This window comes from Echiichthys vipera, assembly GCF_963691815.1.
Source record: "Echiichthys vipera genome assembly, chromosome: 23".
NCBI lineage: Eukaryota > Metazoa > Chordata > Actinopteri > Perciformes > Trachinidae > Echiichthys > Echiichthys vipera.
The window spans coordinates 1,232,916-1,253,430 of record NC_139848.1 but is presented as its reverse complement, the minus strand read 5'-3'; the positions used below and the strand labels follow the sequence as shown (position 1 = coordinate 1,253,430).

Genomic DNA, 20,515 nt, shown 5'->3' with positions numbered 1-20,515 from the left:
TAAACGTGTGTTAAAGTGTCCTCTAGGAGCATAAACGTGTGCTAAAGTGTCCTCTAGGAGCATAAACCTGTGCTAAAGTGTCCTCTAGGAGCATAAACGTGTACTAAAGTGTCCTCTAGGAGCATAAACATGTGCAAAAGTGTCCTCTAGGAGCATAAACATGTGTTAAAGTGGCCTCTAGGAGCATAAACGTGTGTTAAAGTGTCTTCTAGGAGCATAAACGTGTGCTAAAGTGTCCTCTAGGAGCATAAACGTGTGCTAAAGTGTCCTCTAGGAGCATAAATGTGTGCTAAAGTGTCCTCTGGGAGCATAAATGTGTGCTAAAGTGTCCTCTAGGAGCATAAACGTATGTTAAAATGTCCTCTAGGAGCATAAACATGTGTTAAAGTGTCCTCTAGGAGCATAAACGTGTGTTAAAGTGTCCTCTAGGAGCCTAAACGTGTGTTAAAGTGTCCTCTAGGAGCATAAACGTGTGCTAAAGTGTCCTCTAGGAGCATAAACGTGTGCTAAAGTCTCCTCTAGGAGCATAAACGTGTGCTAAAGTGTCCTCTGGAAGCATAAACGTGTGCTAAAGTGTCCTCTAGGAGCATAAACGTGTGTTAAAGTGTCCTCTGGAAGCATAAACGTGTGTTAAAGTGTCCTCTAGGAGCATAAACATGTGTTAAAGTGTCCTCTAGGAGCATAAACATGTGTTAAAGTGTCCTCTAGGAGCCTAAACGTGTGTTAAAGTGTCCTCTAGGAGCATAAACATGTGTTAAAGTGTCCTCTAGGAGCATAAACGTGTGCTAAAGTGTCCTCTAGGAGCATAAACATGTGCTAAAGTGTCCTCTAGGAGCATAAACATGTGTTAAAGTGTCCTCTAGGAGCATAAACGTGTGCTAAAGTGTCCTCTGGAAGCATAAACGTGTGCTAAAGTGTCCTCTAGGAGCCTAAACGTGTGCTAAAGTGTCCTCTAGGAGCATAAACGTGTGCTAAAGTGTCCTCTAGGAGCATTAACGTGTGCTAAAGTGTCCTCTAGGAGCATAAACGTGTGCTAAAGTGTCCTCTAGGACTCAGGATGGCACAGAAGGATGTGATGTGAAAACATTGGGGGCAGCAACACAACAGAGCTGCGTCTCACTGTGGAAAGATTCTTATTTTGAAAAGCACGACCTCTTACGTCATTTCCGGTTGATGGAGCGCTGCGACTGGACGCTAACGCTAGCTGCTCGTATTGTCAGGACGCTTTAAGAGCTCACACAGAGGGGGAAACATGTCGGATACGGTGAGAAACACACTCCAAACACTCTTTATGGTTCTTAGATGTGGCGGGAAAGGAAAAGAGACACGTTAGTGTGTGTGTGGCTTCTGTCTCGCGCCTGCTTATCTAACATGCTAACTGTTAGCTTGTAGCTTCAGGCCCAGGGCTGTTTAGCTGTGCAGCGAGCTTTATGGTGTTTTGCACGAGTTTAGATGTGAAACAGCAAGTGTAACCCGGGTTTATGGCGGGTTTTATGAGGACCCGGGTGCTTCCACCTCCCCCCCGGGCCCGTGTGGACCCTGTGCGGCGCTCACAGGCCCCCTGATGCTGAAGTTTGTTGTTGTTTGTGTGTTTTCAGGAGACAAAACCATCCAGCCAGGACGGAGGGGACAAGAAGGACGGAGAGTACATCAAGTTAAAAGTGATCGGGCAGGTGTGTATGAGTGCAGGGTCCACGGGGGGCTCTCTGGAGCTCTGCACCGTAGCTGTTGATGTATTTCACGTCCTGTCACTTGATAATAAAGCTGTTTTGTTGTTGCATGACCTGGAGAACACGTGTTTATGTGTTATAATAGCTGCAGAATAGGTGTAATAGCTTGTACAACATAAACAAAGGAGTCACAACCCCTTAAAAGAGCATCTGGATCCAAGTTTATTCAACTTTATCATAATAATGCTTTATTTTTAAGATGAAGTGCACATGAATGAACACTTATATTTACACATCTGTCTGTAAACATGCCAGGTTATAGCAAAGCTGCTCATTTGCACCCGTGCTCCCTTATACGTTACAAAATATATATAAAAAATAAGAAGAGACGGCAAATCAACAGATGAAAGGACACAAAACGATACATTACACAGTCAGATGACAGTAGAGAGGAGATAAAGGGATAAAAAGCAACGTTCATTTAACAATAAGTCAAATTTATTTATGCAGCACATTTCATACGGCGAACGTGAACTCATGTGCTTCAAGACATTAAAACAAAGATACTGTGTATAACATTAAATAGGATAAAAATAATTAAACATAAAAACAAAACATTAAGGACAATATACAATCATACAAGAAAGATCATCATCATTTAAAAAGGAGATAGCAGTAATAATAATAATGATGATAAAACTTAAAGCAAACAAACAGAAATGAAAACACGTTCTTTAAACATAACCAAAAGCTCGGGAGACAAACTAAGTTTATAGTTGACTTTTAAAAGCAGACGCTGTCGTAGCAGAGCGTAGTTCATGTGGAAGAGAGTCCAGAGGAGGACCACAGTGGCTGAAAGCACCAGGAGCTGATCTGGAGCTGATTCTGGGTAGAGTGAGGAGCTCTTTACCCGATGATCTAAGGCAGGGGTGTCAAAGTGATCCAGTAAAGAGTCGCTGTGGCTGCAGGTTTTCATTCCAACCAATCAAAAACACACCTGACCAAACAAACCAACTGTGTGAAGACGACTCAGGTGATTGAGTGACTCCAGTCAGGTGTGTTCTTGCTGAATGAATGAAAACCTGCAGCCACAGCGACTCTTTACTGGATCAGTTTGACCCCCCTGGTCTAAGGCAGCCTTTCTCAAATGGGGGTACATGTTCCCCTGGGGGTACTTTGGACTATGCAGGGGTGCATGAGACTAAAGAAATCTGACTCATGCATGGATCCTAATTCCCCGTTTCATATCTAGCGTTCCCTGTTTTAACTGCTGTCATCAAATGCACTCAGGATTTATGGTTGAACCGTAGCAGCAGAGAATGTTTTTGTATATTTTAAAGGCTTTATAAAGGATTTTTTACCCCTAACAAAACTGGTTTTGAGTTGTCAGGAGGTACTGGGCTGAAAAAAGTCTGAGACCCACTGGTCTAAGGGATCTCACTGGTGTGTATTTAGAGAGCACGTCAACAACGTAAGCAGGAGCCGTCACAACATTAGAAACAATAAGACGTCTTTTAAAATCAGTTCTTTGTTGAACTGGGAGCCGATAAAACAGGAGTGCTGCGCTCAAACCTTTGTTCTCGTCAGGACTGCAGCGTTTTGGATACGCTGAGTTTCTGTAAAGTGCTGATTCAGTCACGCTAAAAGAGAGAAAGACATAAGTCCAGTTAGCCATCGCACCTTTGCTTTCATCTGAGCCGTTGTTTTTAACTTGTCTTGCTTTCTTCTGACTCCTCTCGGTCAGAATTCATCATAAACGAGCGCCGTCACGTGTTCCCACCGCCTCTCATCCTCCTCCCCACCGTCTCTCTCTCCCCACAGGACAGCAGCGAAATACACTTTAAGGTTAAAATGACGACGCATCTGAAGAAGCTGAAGGAGTCGTACAGCCAGAGACAGGTACGGGACTTTACGTTTGTGCACGCACGTCTGAACACGAGCTCACACCTGGATCCCAATATACACAACTCTGGGAGCACCACAGGTTGTTCGGAGAGGCGGGAAACAGATCCATAATTCAGTAACAACAGTGTTTCTTTGTGTACCAACTATGGCAGCAATGAAACAAAAACACTGTTTCTACATAACCGCGCAGAAGTTTGATTTGAAGCATGAAACACAAACACAGACTTCACTTTTTAAACCCTTTAAACTGGATTTGGAGTCTCTGGAGCTCTGCACGTTAGCTGTTGATGTATTTCACGTCCTGTCACTGCTTAACAAAGCTTTTTTGTTGCTGCATGACCTGGAGAACACGTGTGTGTGTGTATAATAATAGCTGCAGAATAGGTGAAATAGTTATTTAGGGTGTTATTTACCCTTTAAAAGAGCATCTGAGTCCATCCCTATCTTTGCCTGTCATCGTAATAATGATAATAAACTGGATTTTGAGTCACGGGGGGTTTAAACGTTTGGTTAAATTCCAGGTCAGTTCGTTATTTAAGATGCTGTGTGTGTGTGTGTGTGTGTGTGTGTTGCAGGGTGTTCCAGCAGGAACGCTACGGTTTCTGTTCGAAGGACAAAGAATCGCAGACAACCAAACTCCCAAAGAGGTAAAACTCCAGCGTCTCTTTTGTCTTTGTGCTGAAACAGTTTGAGTTACTTTGCAAAACATACGACAAACGTTTGATTCTGCAGCTGTAAAGTGTTAGAAACGTGTGTGTGTGTGTGTGTGTGACTGACGCTCGTGTCTCCTCTGCCGCTCGCTCACCTCAGCTGGGGATGGAGGACGAGGACGTCATCGAGGTTTATCAAGAACAGACCGGCGGACTTCGGAACGATTGAACCTTCGGCATTTCTTAAAAACAAACAAAAAAATAATTCTTTCTTATTTTGTATTTTATTTTGTATATGTACGTTTTTTTGTTCGGTTTCAAACCATCTGGATCAAAACGGACTCTTATCAGGGCTTCCATGTGTGAGGGGGGGAGGTGACGGCCTGAGGTGAGGGCGGGGGGAGGGTCTCCGGGTCTCGAGGGCAGTGGTGCTCATGTCGTTGACCCGAGCAGAAGCATTTCATCCAAATTCACACTGACGAACATCCTGTTGTTGTTTTTGTCCTGTCAGCAGAAGCTAACGATGCTAACGCAACAGTTCATCCTGAACCAGTTGCTCCGCAGCTTTGTGTCGACTTCCTGCAAACAAATGACCACATAATTAAAAAAACCTCTAAGGGCGCACTCCCACTGTGCCTCCGTGCCGTGCCCCAGCACGTGTCACGGCTAAAGTCTGGTTCCTTTGACCAGTGTGAGTGCAACTGTACCACGTCTAGGAGCGGCACGCTTGCCGTCCACGGCCCGTTTGGGAGAGGTGGGCTTTAGTAAAGATTTGTAAACAAAGCCACGCATCGCCATGACGTCATCAATGCGTGTGACGTGTTACGGCGTGATGACGTATAGGCAGCAAGAAGCATTCTCCGAGGCCCAGGTAGTGTGAGTACAAACGGGCCTGGAGGGGGGGACAAGGACCCTAAAGCACGGGGCACGGGACGGAGGGACAGTGGGAGGGCGCCCTGAGAGTCGAGCGTTTGCTCTTGATGCTGTTTTGGAAACGATTAGAGATCAGGTGTGAGGAGGCTGAAGCAAAGCTGTGGTGCACGTTTCCTTTAACTGTTGAAACAGTCTTCATCTCCTAAATCCTTTGTACAGGACGTTCACAGAACACAGTCGTTTGTCCGTGAGGCGGTTCAGTCCTCACGTTCAGGTTTGAATCCCTTCCATTTGCAGCCTGTTTAGAAAAACCGCTCTCATGGTGAAACCGTCGAGGTTCAAACCCACTTTAAAAAGATGATAGTTGTGCTTTACTTGTATATGTTGTGTTGGTATTAGTGTCTGAATGATATGCCATGCGTATTGCCCGTGTCGTCTTTATTTATATTTGAGGGCTTAACTCTGTGATATATCTAAATATATACCTGAAATACTTTGCTCTCCAGTGCGTTAGGCTCCGGTTGTTCTGTCCTCTTCAGTTTGGTTCAAGTAAACAAGAGTCAGAACGACATCAGCGAGCGTTGACGTGTGAAACTGGGTTTTTAAACGCTTTTCCTTTGGTTTTTTGGAGTGAAACGTAAAAATCTCTGCTGTGTGACGTTCCTCAAGAAGGTGAAAACCACGAGCGGCGCCAAACTGTGGCATCTTTGACCCGAGACGAACAAGAACACAAAGATGTCCGCACGCTGAGGCGCTCCACCTCTGAAGGGTGAACTCACAGGCGACGCAGAGGCACGTCGGGTGTTTTCACTCCTCACAAACTCGGGGTCACGGCTGCAGCGGACGAGGATCGAACCGCACCTCTGGGTCGGTTTCAGCGCACGCGATCCAAACTCTGATCCTCTGCTTCACACCACGGCGTGGTCGTGACACACGGGTAAAGGAAGTCAGTCCCCACAGGTCATCAGTGGGGTGGTCCTCATCTCCCAGAGGTAAAATCTCTCCTCCTGGAGAACTCGTCATCCTTCCTCTGCTCCACCCGCGCCCCGAGACGGGAGAGGCCGCCGTCCGAGCCCCGACCCTGCTCTCGGGAGGTGAAGGGACTGTTCAGCACTAGAGGAACATTGATACAGATGGTTTGAAATTCTGGAGATGAGCTTTTCTGCTTTTTTTGAATAAAATATTTAAGAAAATGCTGCCGTGCTTCGTTATTGTGTAATTTTCCCTCCCTGCGTCATCTGTGATTCTAGTTAATGATGGAAGAGTTTACCTGAACTGAGCATAAACGTGTGTTAGAGTGTCCTCTAGGAGCATAAACCTGTGTTAGTGTCCTCTAGGAGCATAAACCTGTGTTAGTGTCCTCTAGGAGCCTAAACGTGTGTTAAAGTGTCCTCTAGGAGCATAAACGTGTGTTAGAGTGTCCTCTAGGAGCACAAACGTGTGCTAAAGTGTCCTCTAGGAGCATAAACATGTGCTAAAGTGTCCTCTAGGAGCATAAACGTGTGCTAAAGTGTCCTCTAGGAGCATAAACGTGTGCTAAAGTTTCCTCTAGGAGCATAAAGTGTGCTAAAGTGTCCTCTAGGAGCATAAACGTGTGTTAAAGTGTCCTCTAGGAGCATAAACGTGTGTTAAAGTGTCCTCTAGGAGCATAATCGTGTGTTAAAGTGTCCTCTAGGAGCATAATCGTGTGTTAAAGTGTCCTCTAGGAGCATAAACGTGTGCTAAAGTGTCCTCCAGGAGCATAAACGTGTGTTAAAGTGTCCTCTTGGAGCATAAACGTGTGCTAAAGTGTCCTCTAGGAGCATAAACGTGTGTTAAAGTGTCCTCTAGGAGCATAAACGTGTGTTAAAGTGTCCTCTAGGAGCGTAAACGTGTGCTAAAGTGTCCTCTAGGAGCATAAACGTGTGCTAAAGTGTCCTCTAGGAGCATAAACGTGTGCTAAAGTGTCCTCTAGGAGCATAAACGTGTGTTAAAGTGTCCTCTAGGAGCATAAACGTATGTTAAAGTGTCCTCTAGGAGCATAAACGTGTGTTAAAGTGTCCTCTAGGAGCGTAAACGTGTGCTAAAGTGTCCTCTAGGAGCCTAAACGTGTGCTAAAGTGTCCTCTAGGAGCCCCAACGTGTGCTAAAGTGTCCTCTAGGAGCATAAACGTGTGCTAAATCAGCAGGTTCCATCTTAACACGTCTGATCAATCGAGCACCTCTTCCACAACAGAGCAGAAGGTTACCGGCAAAGTCCTGATCCAACCCAGAGTGGACGTCGTCTGCAGGTCACAGCCAGGCGGAAGGTGTCACCTCTCCTTGGCTGCCGCTCGTTCTCCTCTTCCTCTTTTATTCTCTCTTTCCTCCGTCACCTGGTTACCTGGGAAACAAGCACCTGCAGCTCCTCTGAGGACACAAAGCACGTGTGCGTTAAAGTGATCTCTAGGAGCATAAACGTGTGCTAAAGTGTCCTCTAGGAGCATAAACGTGTGTTAAAGTGTCCTCTAGGAGCATAAACGTGTGCTAAAGTGTCCTCTAGGAGCATAAACGTGTGCTAAAGTGTCCTCTAGGAGCATAAACGTGTGTTAAAGTGTCCTCTAGGAGCATAAACGTGTGCTAAAGTGTCCTCTAGGAGCATAAACGTGTGCTAAAGTGTCCTCTAGGAGCATAAACGTGTGTTAAAGTGTCCTCTAGGAGCATAAACGTGTGTTAAAGTGTCCTCTAGGAGCATAAACGTGTGCTAAAGTGTCCTCTAGGAGCCTAAACATGTGCTAAAGTGTCCTCTAGGAGCATAAACGTGTGCTAAATCAGCAGGTTCCATCTTAACACGTCTGATCAATCGAGCACCTCTTCCACAACAGAGCAGAAGGTTACCGGCAAAGTCCTGATCCAACCCAGAGTGGACGTCGTCTGCAGGTCACAGCCAGGCAGAAGGTGTCACCTCTCCTTGGCTGCCGCTCGTTCTCCTCTTCCTCTTTTATTCTCTCTTTCCTTCCTCACCTGGTTACCTGGGAAACAAGCACCTGCAGCTCCTCTGAGGACACAAAGCATGTGTGTGTTAAAGTGTCCTCTAGGAGCATAAACGTGTGTTAAAGTGTCCTCTAGGAGCATAAACGTGTGTTAAAGTGTCCTCTAGGAGCATAAACGTGTGTTAAAGTGTCCTCTAGGAGCATAAACGTGTGTTAAAGTGTCCTCTAGGAGCATAAACGTGTGCTAAAGTGTCCTCTAGGAGCATAAACGTGTGCTTAAGTGTCCTCTAGGAGCATAAACGTGTGCTAAAGTGTCCTCTAGGAGCATAAACGTGTGTTAAAGTGTCCTCTAGGAGCATAAACGTGTGCAGCAGGTGCAGTAAAAGCCCAGATTGGAGTAGTAGTAAGTGTGAGATGAAGCTTCCTCTGCATATTCCTGTATATCGTCACTGTTCTGCTTTACCTCGTCAGATATAAGTCACAAAAACAACCAGACCTGTCAGCTTCAGTGTTTTATTGCTTGTTAAGTTGGTGAAAGAGAGCACGGCATACATGTAGTGTGTGTGTGTGTGCGGGTCATCACAGGACACACACACACACACACAGGTCAGTCCAGGAGGTTCACAGTAGGCACGTCTTCACATAAAGCCTACATGTGCATGTCTCCATGTGTAATTATATACAAGTATAAACCAGGGTGAGATGGACCTGTGCAGAAACAGTGTCTCACTCAGAGAAGGTGGAAAAAGACACGAGTCAGGAGTCTGGGGGAGAGTAAAAGCACCGAGGACACGGCAACAACAGCCTCCAGGGGAAACCCGTCGTCTTTAGGAGAAGCAGCCACTCATCAGCTCTTATTCTAGCAAACATCAAAGAGTTTCACCCCAAAATGAGAAGTTCATGATGAGTTAAAGGTGTAAAAGTCGTCTCCCGTTAGAAAATACACCAGAAACGAGGAGGTGGAGGAGGAAAACTCAAACTCTCCGTTTCATTTGGTGTGAAAACACAAAAAATACGTCATGAGTGGAAATAAATTAGTGGGGAAACTTTTCCCCTTCGTCTGAAGACGGTTTTCAGCAAGGCTACAATAAATAACTGGAGACTATCACTGAGATAAAACTGCAAACGCACAGCGAGGGAGCCTGGAGACGCCGTCAGACGCCATCTTAAATCAGCGTGTCTGGAGACAGACGTGGCGTTAAAAAGCCTCCAGCAGCGAGCGGACGTGACAGGGGTAAAGTGCACTGACGCCGTACGTAGATGTTCATGTTCTGTGACTTTAAGATGTTCCGTAACATCAGTGAACAATAAACACAGTGACTTTGGGATGCTAACAGATGCTAACACGCTAATGGAGCGTCAACGTAAAGTCTAATGTTGCTCTTCCTCAGTACGGGAACAAAGAGAGGACATTTGATCCAGTTTGACCTCAGTAAGGAGCAGTGGAGCCTTTCCGAGCATCAGCTAAGGTTCACGCAGTTGGTAATTTAATGCTGACTCGGGAAAATTAGATGGTTAAATGTGCACGAGGCGGCGAGACGTGTTCACCCAGCAGCCCGAATCTCCTGAGTGGACACAAAGTTCACTTCCTGTCTCTGTTTAGATCTTTTCTGCACGACCTCCATGAACCAGGTGCCGTTAGAGGTGAACACCACCAGAGCAGGGGGCCCCGGTACAAACGGGCCCTGGTACAAACGGGCCCCGGTACAAACAAAACGATTCGACTCCCTCGTGCTGAAACGCTCTCATTGGTGCTTTCGATCGTCTCGGTGTAGCGAACGATCGGCTGCAGCGTCTCCGTCCGGTCGGAGCTGCTCCGACTACGCCCTGTCGCTGTCGGTGCGTCGAACCTTTGTGGGTAAAGAGCCGATACTTCACCGACACACCTGACACACACACGTCCTCTCAGAAGGTGTCACTCCGCGTATGAACAGAGGCACGGTAAGTGGCGCCGTCTGCTGTTGTAAACGATTAAGTCGTGGAAAAAAAACGCTCAAAGTATCGATAAGAGCAGGAGAATCAATAAAACCTTAACGGTACCGTCGGGGCATCAGAGCCGCGGCCTCTGCTCCAGCGGCAGACTGTCCACCAGGCACTTGAGCTGCTCCTCGCCCAGCTTGATCTTGTCCTCCAGTTTGCGCTGCTCGATGATGAGGGCGGACTTCATCTTCACAAAGTGCCGGTAGTCGTCCAGGCTCTCCGGGTCCAGGTGGGCCTCCATGACGCCGGACACCAGCCGCTCCCGACGGTCCAGGTTCTCCTTCAGCTCCTTGGCATCCTCGTGCTGCTGCATCAGGAGCTTGCGCTTCTCCGTCAGGGTCCGCTGGTGAAGGACGGATGCACGTGGTTATCAGCAGATGAGGCGGACAGTATGGACGCCATGTGTGCGTTATCTGAACATAAGCCCTCATGTGAGCGAGACCGTTACCTTCTCCTCCGGCGGGGCCTCGTCCTCCAGGCTGTTGAGGGCGTTCTCCACCCGGGCGAGCCGCCCCGACAGCGACAGCAGCAGGCTCACCACCTTGTCCAGGTCGCCCACAAACATGCAGAACTTGTCGAGCTGGTTGGCCTGACAGAGGCGCCGCGCGGTGGCCTCCACCTCCCGGCCCAGGGCCTCGTTGTCCTCCACGTCCTCCTGCAGGCTGTGCCGAGCCTCCCGCAGCACCTCCAGCTTCCTCGCCAGGCTGCAGATCAGCTCTTGCTGGAGAATCAAAGACACAGAGAGCGTTCAAACACGAGGGGAGGAAGCTTTGCTCCTCTACCTCAAAGATCAGGCGGAGTTTTACCTTTTTACTGGCAAGGTCGACGTCGAGCTCGTCCTCGGAGTCCTGCTCCTCCAGCTGCTCCTGCATGTCCTTCATCTTGATGAGCAGCTCAGCTTTGGGAGCCGACGTGTTGTAGTAGGAGGAGCTGGGCACCAGAGAGGCGGCTGCTGACGCGGACAAGTCCTCCTCCTCCCTCCTGACACACAACAACAGCCAACAGTGTCGAGAGGGTGGGAAGAGTCAGGGTTTAAAGTTAATGTCAGACATGTTAGAGGACAGAAACATGGGTTTAGAATGAATCAGATTCAGTTACAGACAGATGCAACACTTTGTGAAACAGCAGCTGTGTCTGGAGCAGACAGCTGTAATGAGACATGTGTGCACCAGAGGGCAGCCACAGTGGAGGCTCCTTCATGGGCTGCTGAGACAAAAGGCTTCAGCATGTTTGACACCAATGAAGTCAACTGATGCTGGAGAGTCAAACCAAACAAACACAACACACACATTCCCAGTTGCTGTGACAGAGAAGCTCCATCATGTTGAGTAATTCACCTCAGAGCAAGAGTGTGTTGCTCTAAGGTGAATTACTCAGTGCCTAAAGTTTACATTTAGCCCCTTCTGGATGCAATTACAATGACTCTAATCATCCGCCCCGTGCCCCAGCACGTGTCACGGCTAAAGTCTGGTTCCTTTGACCAGTGTGAGTGCAACCGTACCACGTCTAGGAGCGGCACGCTTGCCGTCCACGGTCCGTTTGGGAGAGGTGGGCTTTAGTAAAGCACGTTTGCACGTGTACGAGCACGAGCGTGCGCACGTGTACGAGCACGAGGCCTACGGCGGTTCTGAGGTCATTTCCTGTGCGCCTGTTGGGACGTAGAAAAAAGAAGGAGGGACCATGCGCGGACATTTCAAACAATGGCGGTGAAAGGTTCACGTTGGTGTGATGCGGAGGTGGAGTGTTTACTGCAGATTTGGTCGATGAAAAGATTCAAAAACAGTCGACAAGACGCACAAAAACTCCGAGGTCTACGGAAAGATCTGGAAACAAAGCCACGCATCGCCATGACGTCATCAATGCGTGTGACGTGTTACGGCGTGATGACGTATAGGCAGCAAGAAGCATTCTCCGAGGCCCAGGTAGTGTGAGTACAAACGGGCCTGGAGGGGGGGACAAGGACCCTAAAGCACGGGGCACGGGACGGAGGCACAGTGGGATGGCGCCCTGACTGACGCTGCACACCTGGCTGTACTTAAAGCCCCACCTGTCCATGCTCCTGGGGGATGAGGTGGGCAGTCTGGAGCCAGAGGAGCCCCTCCTCCGCTGGTGGGTCCCCTCCAGGATCTGCTCCTCGGTGGGGAAGAGTCCTTCCATCAGGTCCATGGTGGTCTTTCTGCCGCTCTGGTCCAAGATGTCCACCAGGGTCTTGTCTTTACCCATGATGTCCCTGGCCAGCTCCTCTCTCTTGGCGTCCTCCTCTGAGCGCCGAGCCCCCGCTAAACTGGACTCAGGGACCAGCTCCTGAACAGACTGACCCAGATCCTGGGGGCGGGTGTAGGCGCTGAACAGGGAGGATGCCGGGCCCTCTGCTGGGTCCAGGGAGGGGACGTGGGCTGGCGGCTGGAGGGCGCTGCAGGGGTCTCTGCTCTGGGACAGGTAGGCCCTGCCCTCGCGCTCTGAGCTGCTCTCAGCATGGACGATCCTCACGGGGACTTTCCTCGCCGGACTCCTCACGTCCATGTCAGGGAGCGTGGAATCACTGTGCGATCTGACAGGAAACATCAACATTAAGGCCTGAAATCATCATTATTTATTTCTATTATTGGTCTTTTCAGCCTCAAGTTTTCAGTTTGAAAACCTGCAAAACAACAAAGATGAACGCAAAGTTTGGGACTCAAACACACGGCAACTCTTTGAGGGGGAGATCTTTTTATCTCACCGTCAAACAGGAGAGAAAAGTGACAGAAGAGCACAGATCACACACACTTCTCATGTTTAACTTCACTTTAACGACCTAAAACAACCAAAGACGCATCGCTCGAGTGCTGAGGATGAAGCACAGAGCACAGAAACATTTGTCAAACACATCGGAGCTTCACACTCGCCTGTCTCTAATTAAAGGATGGATCACGCAGTAGAAGTGCAGTGGAGAACAAAGCAGCCATGTGGCTTTAGCAGAATTACAGCCTCCGGTTTGATTTGACTCAGAAAACCAAAGTGAGCGTCTTCTCTTTGGGCACATTTGACTTTGACTTCATGCACAACCACCTCCTGTTTCTACTGTTACTGTATTGTCGATCGCTGCCTCACGCAAACTCGTTTCCCTAAAGTTCAAAGCTTCGTTTGTCTACTTGAGCAGGAGGGGAAAGATTTACATACCGAGGGGCGGCGAGGAGACCTGAAGCCCTTTGACTAAGCTGCTTACCTGAGTGGTGAGTCATCCTGCAGCAACACGGCCGGGGGTTTGTCAGTCAGTCTCTGCGGTGCGAACTGTGGCGATGGAGACCGCGCTCCATCTGCTGCGGGAAGAGACAGAGCGGCCGTCCAGTAGAACAGGGACGACGGGGACAGGGACGCTGGCAGCGGTTGCCCCTTCTCCGCCTCGTTTTCTCCACCTCCTCTGCTCATGTCCGCTCCGGACGTCCCGCTGAGGTGAGGGGAGCTGGTCGGGACGGGGCCGGCGGAGGAGTTCTGCGCAGGAGCATGGCGCTGGGTGTCAGAGCTGCAGCTGGACAGAGGCTGGAGCGCTGTCGGGTCTGCCTGGGCGCCAGCGAGGAATTCTTGGGAGGAGGATGTGGTTTCTGCGCCTAAATGGGGCCTGGGCGGAGGCAGGAGGCCCTTGGCTTGTGGAAGCTGGGATGGGAGCTGAGAGCCTGGGTTGGGGCTGAGGCTGCGAGGGCCTGAGGAGTGTGTGGTGTGGTCTGGTTTGGTCCTGTGGTCAGCGAGGCCTGGGACTGACGGGGCCGTCTGTGGGCTGTGGTCGGGCATGTATCGCTGCCTGCTCTCAGTTTTTCCTCTAGAGGTCAAAGTAAAGACAAACTTCATCAGTATCTGAAGGAAAAGTCTTCACCAAAGGTCAAACAAGGTCGTTCTTGCGAAGGTTTTCAAGTCGTTTCATCAAATGTCCCTCATCCTTGCGTGTGCTTTGTTTCTGGTGCAAGAAACCTGAACCTTTTCCTTCTTTTCAATATTTAGTATCAGTTTAGAAGAACTTTCAAAGATGTTTCGTTTACTGGCATCTATAACAAACAGCCTGAAGCTTTGTTTGCACACTGGATACGTTTTTCTGTGGCATCGGGAAGAAACTGGGCATCAACTCAAACTCCGAGACGCCATGAGTCATGGGTAGTGTTCTGGCTGGTTGGACCACAGCTCTGTGTAGAAAACAAGGCTGACGCTTTCGTGGTTTTAGTAGAAAAACATTTGTATTCTGAAATTCTGTGGGCACCAAGTTTGCTTCAATACAGTCCAACAGTGAAGTCTCTACTCTGAGTGCTGTGTGTGTGTGTGTGTGTGTGTGTGTGTGTGTGTGTGTGTGTGTGTGTGTGTGTGTGTGTGTGTGTTACAGCTTTGGAAACTTGAGCCATGGGTGTGAAAACCAAACACAGAGGTTGGATTACACCTGAGCAGAGACAGAAAGGGCCAGCGTCGGACTTAGAGAAACATATTTCTTACACCAGTCATTCCCCTAACCTATTTGGAGTATCATGCATTTTTGCAACAGCCCTTTGTTTAAGTGTGCGGTTCACTGACAGCCGAACGCACAAAGAAACACTTTCAAAAGCAGGTTAAATCACCAGCGATTGCACGGTTACACTTTAGTAAATCTGGGTGTAGTTCACTACAGGAGAGCGGAGGATTCGGTTCGCCTCGACAACACGAGATAAGCTGGGGAACAGATCTGGTGTCACTGAAGACGAGATTTTCCTTTCAGCTCAGGAAACACGGGACGAGACGTGTGCTCTCTCTGCCCTGAAATCTCACCACGCAGACACATTCCACATTTACATGATACTTCACATGCATTTCCCTTTGGACGTTGGTGATTCGTCACCCTGAAACACAGTCAGAGTAAAGAGCTGCTCCCTTGATTATTCCCCCGTCCGTTTACTGAGTTTTGATCGCATCCTTTTTAGTTTGTCTTTCCAGCAGGTGAACTCCAGCTCACCTGTGCTGCACACACAAAAACCTGGAGTGCTGTTGTTACCAATCGATCTAATCTGAAACATGACTACTCGAGGAATCGATCACTCACGCCCATCCCCATTAGTTGTTGTCAATAGTGCTTTCGTCAACGAAAATGATGACGAAATATTGTCAACGAACCTTTATCACGTGAGGAAAACTAGACGAGACGAAACAAACATGCTGGTCATGTGACGATGACTATAAATATATAATGCAATTTTGTTGACGAATAAAAATGAGACGAAATAACGTTGTTTCGTCTCGTTTAGTCACGTTATTTTTATTATTTTGTACTTTTTTCCCAGTCTCGCGTCTGGACGACGTCACTTCCTCAATCCCCACACACGCATTATTCAGATTCAGAAGCTGCCGCTGCTGTGGGTCAGTGTTACCGTTAGCCGGTTAGCGACAACTAAAGAAACATGAGAACAAAGTGTGACACCAGCCGGGGGGCGTGTTTGGGAGAAATGCAGCCACAAAATCACAGGAAAAAACAACACGAGTCTTAAGAGACACTTCAGGGCATCCCATAATGAACTTTAGGTAAGTCAAGACATAATGTAACGTTCTGTTTTAGAAAGCTCATGCCACACGAGGCTACGGTTTTAACGCTAGCTTTAGCGTTAGCCACTGGAGCTGAGAACAAGTGTGTGTGTGTATTTGTTTGTGAGAGTGTAAAGTGTGTTTTTAGTTCCTAAAAACACACTTTACACTGACTGACTCACTCTATAAGTGCACTAAACTTCTCCTTGTTGGCCAAATACTTTCACTAGTTTTGTATTTCACAGAGCAAATAACACTGAACTGAATTTGGCATCAACATAAATTGGATTACTTATTCTCGACCCGTACAAACTAAAGATATCTGCAAGAAAATGTTTGTTTTGTCAATACTACTAGGTACTTTTATGTATCACTTATTGCATCACTCAAAAGAGACTAATATACAATTTTATTTGACTAAAACTAGACTAAAACTCTCAGACTTTAGTCGACTAAAACTAGACTAAAAGTAAAACAAGCCGTCAAAAACAACACTAGTTGTCGTAAACCTTAATCTCACCTGTAACTGCTCTGGTGGCTGTGAGGGTCTCTCCATGGTGAAGGAATATCCTGCAAAAGAAAAGGAAAAGGGCTTCTTTGCTTAACTCTGTAACCCATTGATGAGCTCGTCCGGTCTAAGTTGATGTGTTTTTTAAAAAGTACCTGTGTATAGAAGTCTGCAGAGGGCGAGGATCGGGATCTCTCATGGACGCACACAGCCTTCTCCTCGGCATCTGCGTCCAAGATGTTCTCGGCTGAGTGGTACCTTCCTTGTGTCTTGGCCTCTGATGACTTCTTCTGTTTGTTCCACGTGGCCTGGTACTCAGCGAAGGTCCCAAGCCTCTGCTGCTCAAGTAAGACCTGCTTATGTCCAGGGCTGAGGTGTTCGAGGTCTGCGGATGGGTGAGCCTCCTCCGGCTCTCCAGAGGGAGTTCTCTCTTTGGCTTTGCTTATCTCACCAAGGTCTGCATTCAAGTTTGCACCCTGGCTGGACTTCAGCACAGGTCGGGAAAATGCCGGTTTGTCCTCAAAGAACTTCCTCCGATCTCCAAAAGACCCTGTTTGAGGCTCTCCCTCTACTCCCACCTTGTCTATCTTGTCAGGCTCTGAGAAGGAGTGCATCCTCTTGGCCAGGTGGAAGCGCTTACGTCCTCTGATGCGTCCATTGGAGGGTTTAACCACTGGTGCCTCTGGTCCAAGAGGCTCGAGGTCACGTCTCTGGAAGGAGGTGGCCTGGAGGACCCTGGCCTGGGCCTCTTTCAGGTGGTCCTTGTAGGTATTGGAGAAGGAGACTCCAGAAGATGTAGAAGTCTTTGTGGATCTCCACTCCTCTGCCTCCTCATCCTCGGCATCGCACGTCAGGGTTGCAGCGCTGCGGCTCTTTTGCAGCTGGGCTCGCTTTTGCTTGATCTCATTGCGGAGGGTGGTGGCGTAACGGTCGCCGCGCCGATTAGATTTTCCACTGCTGGCGGCCATGGTGTCACCGGCGTCCTGCGTGGACACGACACCCGTGGTGGTGGCTGCTGGTTGCCGCACAGCCAGACTCCGGCTCTCCTGGGCCAGGGAGTGGAGGAGTGGAGTTTTCAGGGGGGATATTCGGTGATCTTCTTGCGGCACCCATGGGTCTTGGTGCCTTGAAAGAGTGACTTTTGTATCATTACTTTGATGTGGTGGGAAGTGTCTTTTCACGTCATTAGCGTTCCCTTCACCCCTCTTTGCAGCGTCCTCTGGGCTGCAGCTTCGAACAGAAGGTTCAGAGGTTTGGTGGTCATAATGCAGACCGTTCCCCAGATGGCAAAGGCCACCGCGCTCCTTATTTTCACTATAAGGCAGCTGGGACTGAGGTAGAGAGTATTTTGCCTTAACATTTGTCTTCAAGGAACTTAGGAATCCTGGTTCTTTGCCGTTTACCCTGTGGGATTTCTCTGCTTCCCCCCTCCGGCCCTCGGCTTTTCCCTGCCTGGCCTGGAGCTCAGCCGTCTGAACCGAATGCTTGCTTCCAGGGCCGTAGTATCGGTGTTGCCCCCCCTTCTCCAAGATTGGGTTTGCAACAGAACTTGCCATGGCTGCTGTGGAGTGCCGAAATGGTTTGCGGCTGAAGGTGTTTGTGGGCAGATCCTGGAGGCTGCGATAGTAGCTTCCTACACTCTGAATCTTGGTGGGGGGAGCGGACCTGGTCTGCAGGTAGAGCGGGCTTTCATCACTGTATTGCCTCTGGTGGGCAGGTGGTTGGGTGTAATGAGGCTGTCTGACGTCGTTGCTGGACAGGGAGAAGAGTTTGTTCGGGTGCAGCTGGTTGTGGTTGTGATCAGCTGCCATGTTGGGGTGGAGTAAGTCTTTGGTGGGCAGGGGGTTGAAGCTACGTCTGGACTCTGAGGTTTTCTCCTGGTGCGATCTGACCCCATTCTGGTCCTTATTTTCAGTTGGTCTGCCGTGGGTCTTTGCTGGACCACTAGGCCCTTCGGAGTATGGGAACACCTTTGTGGCGGCAAAACTGTCACTGCGCAGGGGAGGGGGTGGGGGAGGGGGGGACTGGGACTTCTTCTTCTCTGGTACCTGCCACACCGGGCTGATGCCGGGTCTCCCTGCGACAGAGACCCGAGAGGCAGGCGGCTCCTCGCCCCCTGAGCCCTCCCAGCCTCCGTTCCCCAGCGTCGGCTGCAGGTACTTGGGCCGCTCTGCCTGCTGGGGCCCCTCACTCAAAGGACCCTTGAAGAAAATGTTTTCAGAGCTGGTTCCCTTCCTATCAGACGTGACCTGGTCATGGAAAGGAGGGCTGGAGGTGCTGGAGAAACAGCTGAACCCAGAGTCTCTTTTACCTCCTGGTCCACAGAGCGGCTCAGAGGTGTTGATGTATTTACTCGGGGAAAGACGACCTGGTGGGAAGGGGTGAGACGGACGCTCCAGTCTCTCCATGGTGTTCGCTGCGCTGAGCTGGCCGGTTAGCTGACTCTGGGTGTACTTGTGCCCTTGATTGGATGACTCTTTGAGCCTGGTGGTGGAAAGAAAAACAGTATTTGAGTGTTTTTTTACGACTTAATGCTTGAAAAGTTCCTATTTTCCGCCCTTAGTCTCACTTTGTGTCATGTTTTGGCTTCCAGAGCGGTGCTGCGGTGGCCTCTCGCCCAGCGGGCTCCGACTCCTCTTCTGTCAGCTTGGAGGCGTGCCAGGAATGGGGGCGCGAGTCCGGATCATTCTTCCTGCAAAGCAAAGAGGCACGAAAACACTTTACACATGAGAGTATTTGGCATTTCAGCTGCAGAGGGGTTGAACAATGTTGCTTTAGGAGTCCATCATTCTCTGTCTCTCAGGGATGAGGTGTTACCTAAAACACTTGAAATATTAGTTTGCAGAGTTTTGAAGGTGCAAGGATTTTCATCTGACACTGCAACACTTACAGACGGAGAGAGAGCTCTCACATCAATATTTATCAAAGGTAAATCCTTCCAAACGGATCCAACTTCACTTAACCGTCCTGTTGCCCTCAGATTTCACTAACACCATTTATTCTCGGGGTCAATTTGACCGTTAAACATCTGGAAAATGATCAAAATCAATGTGTGACTCAAGTGAAGTCGGGTACTGTATGTTTTTATTTAACAGAATGAAAAATATCACTGATGTTAAACTGCATGGAGGGATTTCTGTGTGTGTGTTTTACAGTAAGTCTGTTATTTTAAGTGCTATTTTGTGTTATTTGTAACATCTGGAATGAAAGTAACGTCCGTTATCAACGACAGCAGCATGAATTTGACCTCATATAATATTTGAAATGTAAAATAAACAATAATAATAATGATTAAATCATCCAGATGATCAAACTGACCCAAAGGAACACCGATGACACAAGTACATGTACGATAAGAACAATAAAAATATATATAATCATGATAATTTTAGGTTTTTTATGAGTCGTCCCCATAAAATGAGGAAAAATCATAAATATAAAGCAAAAAAACACAAAAAAAATGACATTATTTAGAGATTTTAAACATTAAATGGGGTCAAATTGACCCTTAGGAGAACAGGAGGGTTAAAAACACAACATTCACTAATGTGAATTTAATATTCCTGCATTTTTAAAGAATCATGCAGAAAAGACTCCTTCATGTCTCTGAGTTTGGACTCTGTGCTTCATTTGCAGTCATTTGTATTGGCCCATATTAAATATGTTGTTATAATATCACCCAAACCTTGGTAAAAACACCAGAAAGCTCAACTACACACTGGCACGTACCCTTTGAAGCGGTTTTTCCTGGAGAGCATGTTGGAAAAGAACAGAATTACACGTGTTTAACATCCGAACACGACACCTTTCAACTGAACCAGAGGAAGGATGAGGAGGCTGAACGTCACTGGGCTGAATCACAAACTCCAGGAACAAGATAAATGTGCAAATGACGACTAAAGGATGTTTGGTTTGGACGACTAACACCACACGAGGTAGGAGCACAAAGCACCCCACCGACAAAGACCACCAGCAAACACAACAGCTGTCCGACGGTACCTCATGGAGCTCCGCAAAATCTTGGTGAGGAAGCTCCTCGCCACATGAACCTCGGTGTCTGACGGCATCGTGCACGGCGATGCAACATCAACCATTTTAGCTGTTATGGGCGGCGAGTGAGGGAAGGAGAGGAAGACGTGTCAGCATCAAAGGTTAACAAAAGGGACGACAAGACAGAAGAAGACACTTTCAAATGCAATCTAGGAAACATACGGCGAGCTCGAGAGCATGGTCGTTATGGAGGCACCGTTTGGACCAATCATGGAGCAGAGTTACTCAAAGAAGGGTGTTGAAGCAGGCAGGCAGGCGGGGCCCTGCTCTTATTGTGAAGGGCTCTCAGAACAGGAGAGGGAGACAGGTCTGTCACAGCCATATGGCCCAGACCGAGCTCAGCTTTCAGAAAAATGAGTGTTTGCCCCCTGAAACCACCAGAACGCCCCATTCCTCCAGGATTTAACGCTTCAAT

General features: G+C 48.4%; 2 protein-coding genes across 2 annotated transcripts; one reads left to right on the top strand and one right to left on the bottom strand.

The window, feature by feature from the left end:
* Positions 1 to 1,174: 1,174 nt before the first annotated feature.
* On the top strand, positions 1,175 to 4,602 carry sumo1 (small ubiquitin like modifier 1). Its single transcript, XM_083937781.1, has 5 exons — positions 1,175 to 1,264; positions 1,599 to 1,673; positions 3,492 to 3,569; positions 4,151 to 4,222; positions 4,386 to 4,602. The coding sequence occupies exons 1-5, from the start codon at positions 1,253 to 1,255 to the stop codon at positions 4,452 to 4,454; spliced, it is 306 nt and encodes a 101-aa protein (XP_083793907.1). The 5' UTR covers positions 1,175 to 1,252; the 3' UTR covers positions 4,455 to 4,602.
* A 5,119-nt stretch (positions 4,603 to 9,721) lies between these two features.
* On the bottom strand, positions 9,722 to 20,141 carry LOC310964577 (protein Shroom2-like). Its single transcript, XM_083937761.1, has 10 exons — positions 20,050 to 20,141; positions 19,780 to 19,797; positions 18,620 to 18,742; positions 16,206 to 18,534; positions 16,063 to 16,112; positions 13,237 to 13,827; positions 12,076 to 12,579; positions 10,835 to 11,009; positions 10,477 to 10,749; positions 9,722 to 10,371 (listed from the first exon to the last, which is right to left on the bottom strand). The coding sequence occupies exons 1-10, from the start codon at positions 20,115 to 20,117 to the stop codon at positions 10,099 to 10,101; spliced, it is 4,404 nt and encodes a 1,467-aa protein (XP_083793887.1). The 5' UTR covers positions 20,118 to 20,141; the 3' UTR covers positions 9,722 to 10,098.
* Between the last annotated feature and the right edge of the window lie 374 nt (positions 20,142 to 20,515).

Excerpts from the sequence above, each read along its gene's own strand:
- sumo1 (XM_083937781.1), top strand. Across the intron at positions 3,570-4,150 it reads AGTCGTACAGCCAGAGACAG|GGTGTTCCAGCAGGAACGCT; the intron begins GTACGGGACTTT and ends TGTGTGTTGCAG. Across the intron at positions 4,223-4,385 it reads ACAACCAAACTCCCAAAGAG|CTGGGGATGGAGGACGAGGA; the intron begins GTAAAACTCCAG and ends CGCTCACCTCAG.
- LOC310964577 (XM_083937761.1), bottom strand. The coding sequence starts at position 20,117 with ATGCCGTCAGACACCGAGGTTCATGTGGCGAGGAGCTTCCTCACCAAG. Across the intron at positions 13,828-16,062 it reads AGCCACCAGAGCAGTTACAG|AGGAAAAACTGAGAGCAGGC; the intron begins GTGAGATTAAGG and ends TTTGACCTCTAG. Across the intron at positions 11,010-12,075 it reads TCCCCCAGGAGCATGGACAG|GAGGGAGGAGGAGGACTTGT; the intron begins GTGGGGCTTTAA and ends GTTGTGTGTCAG.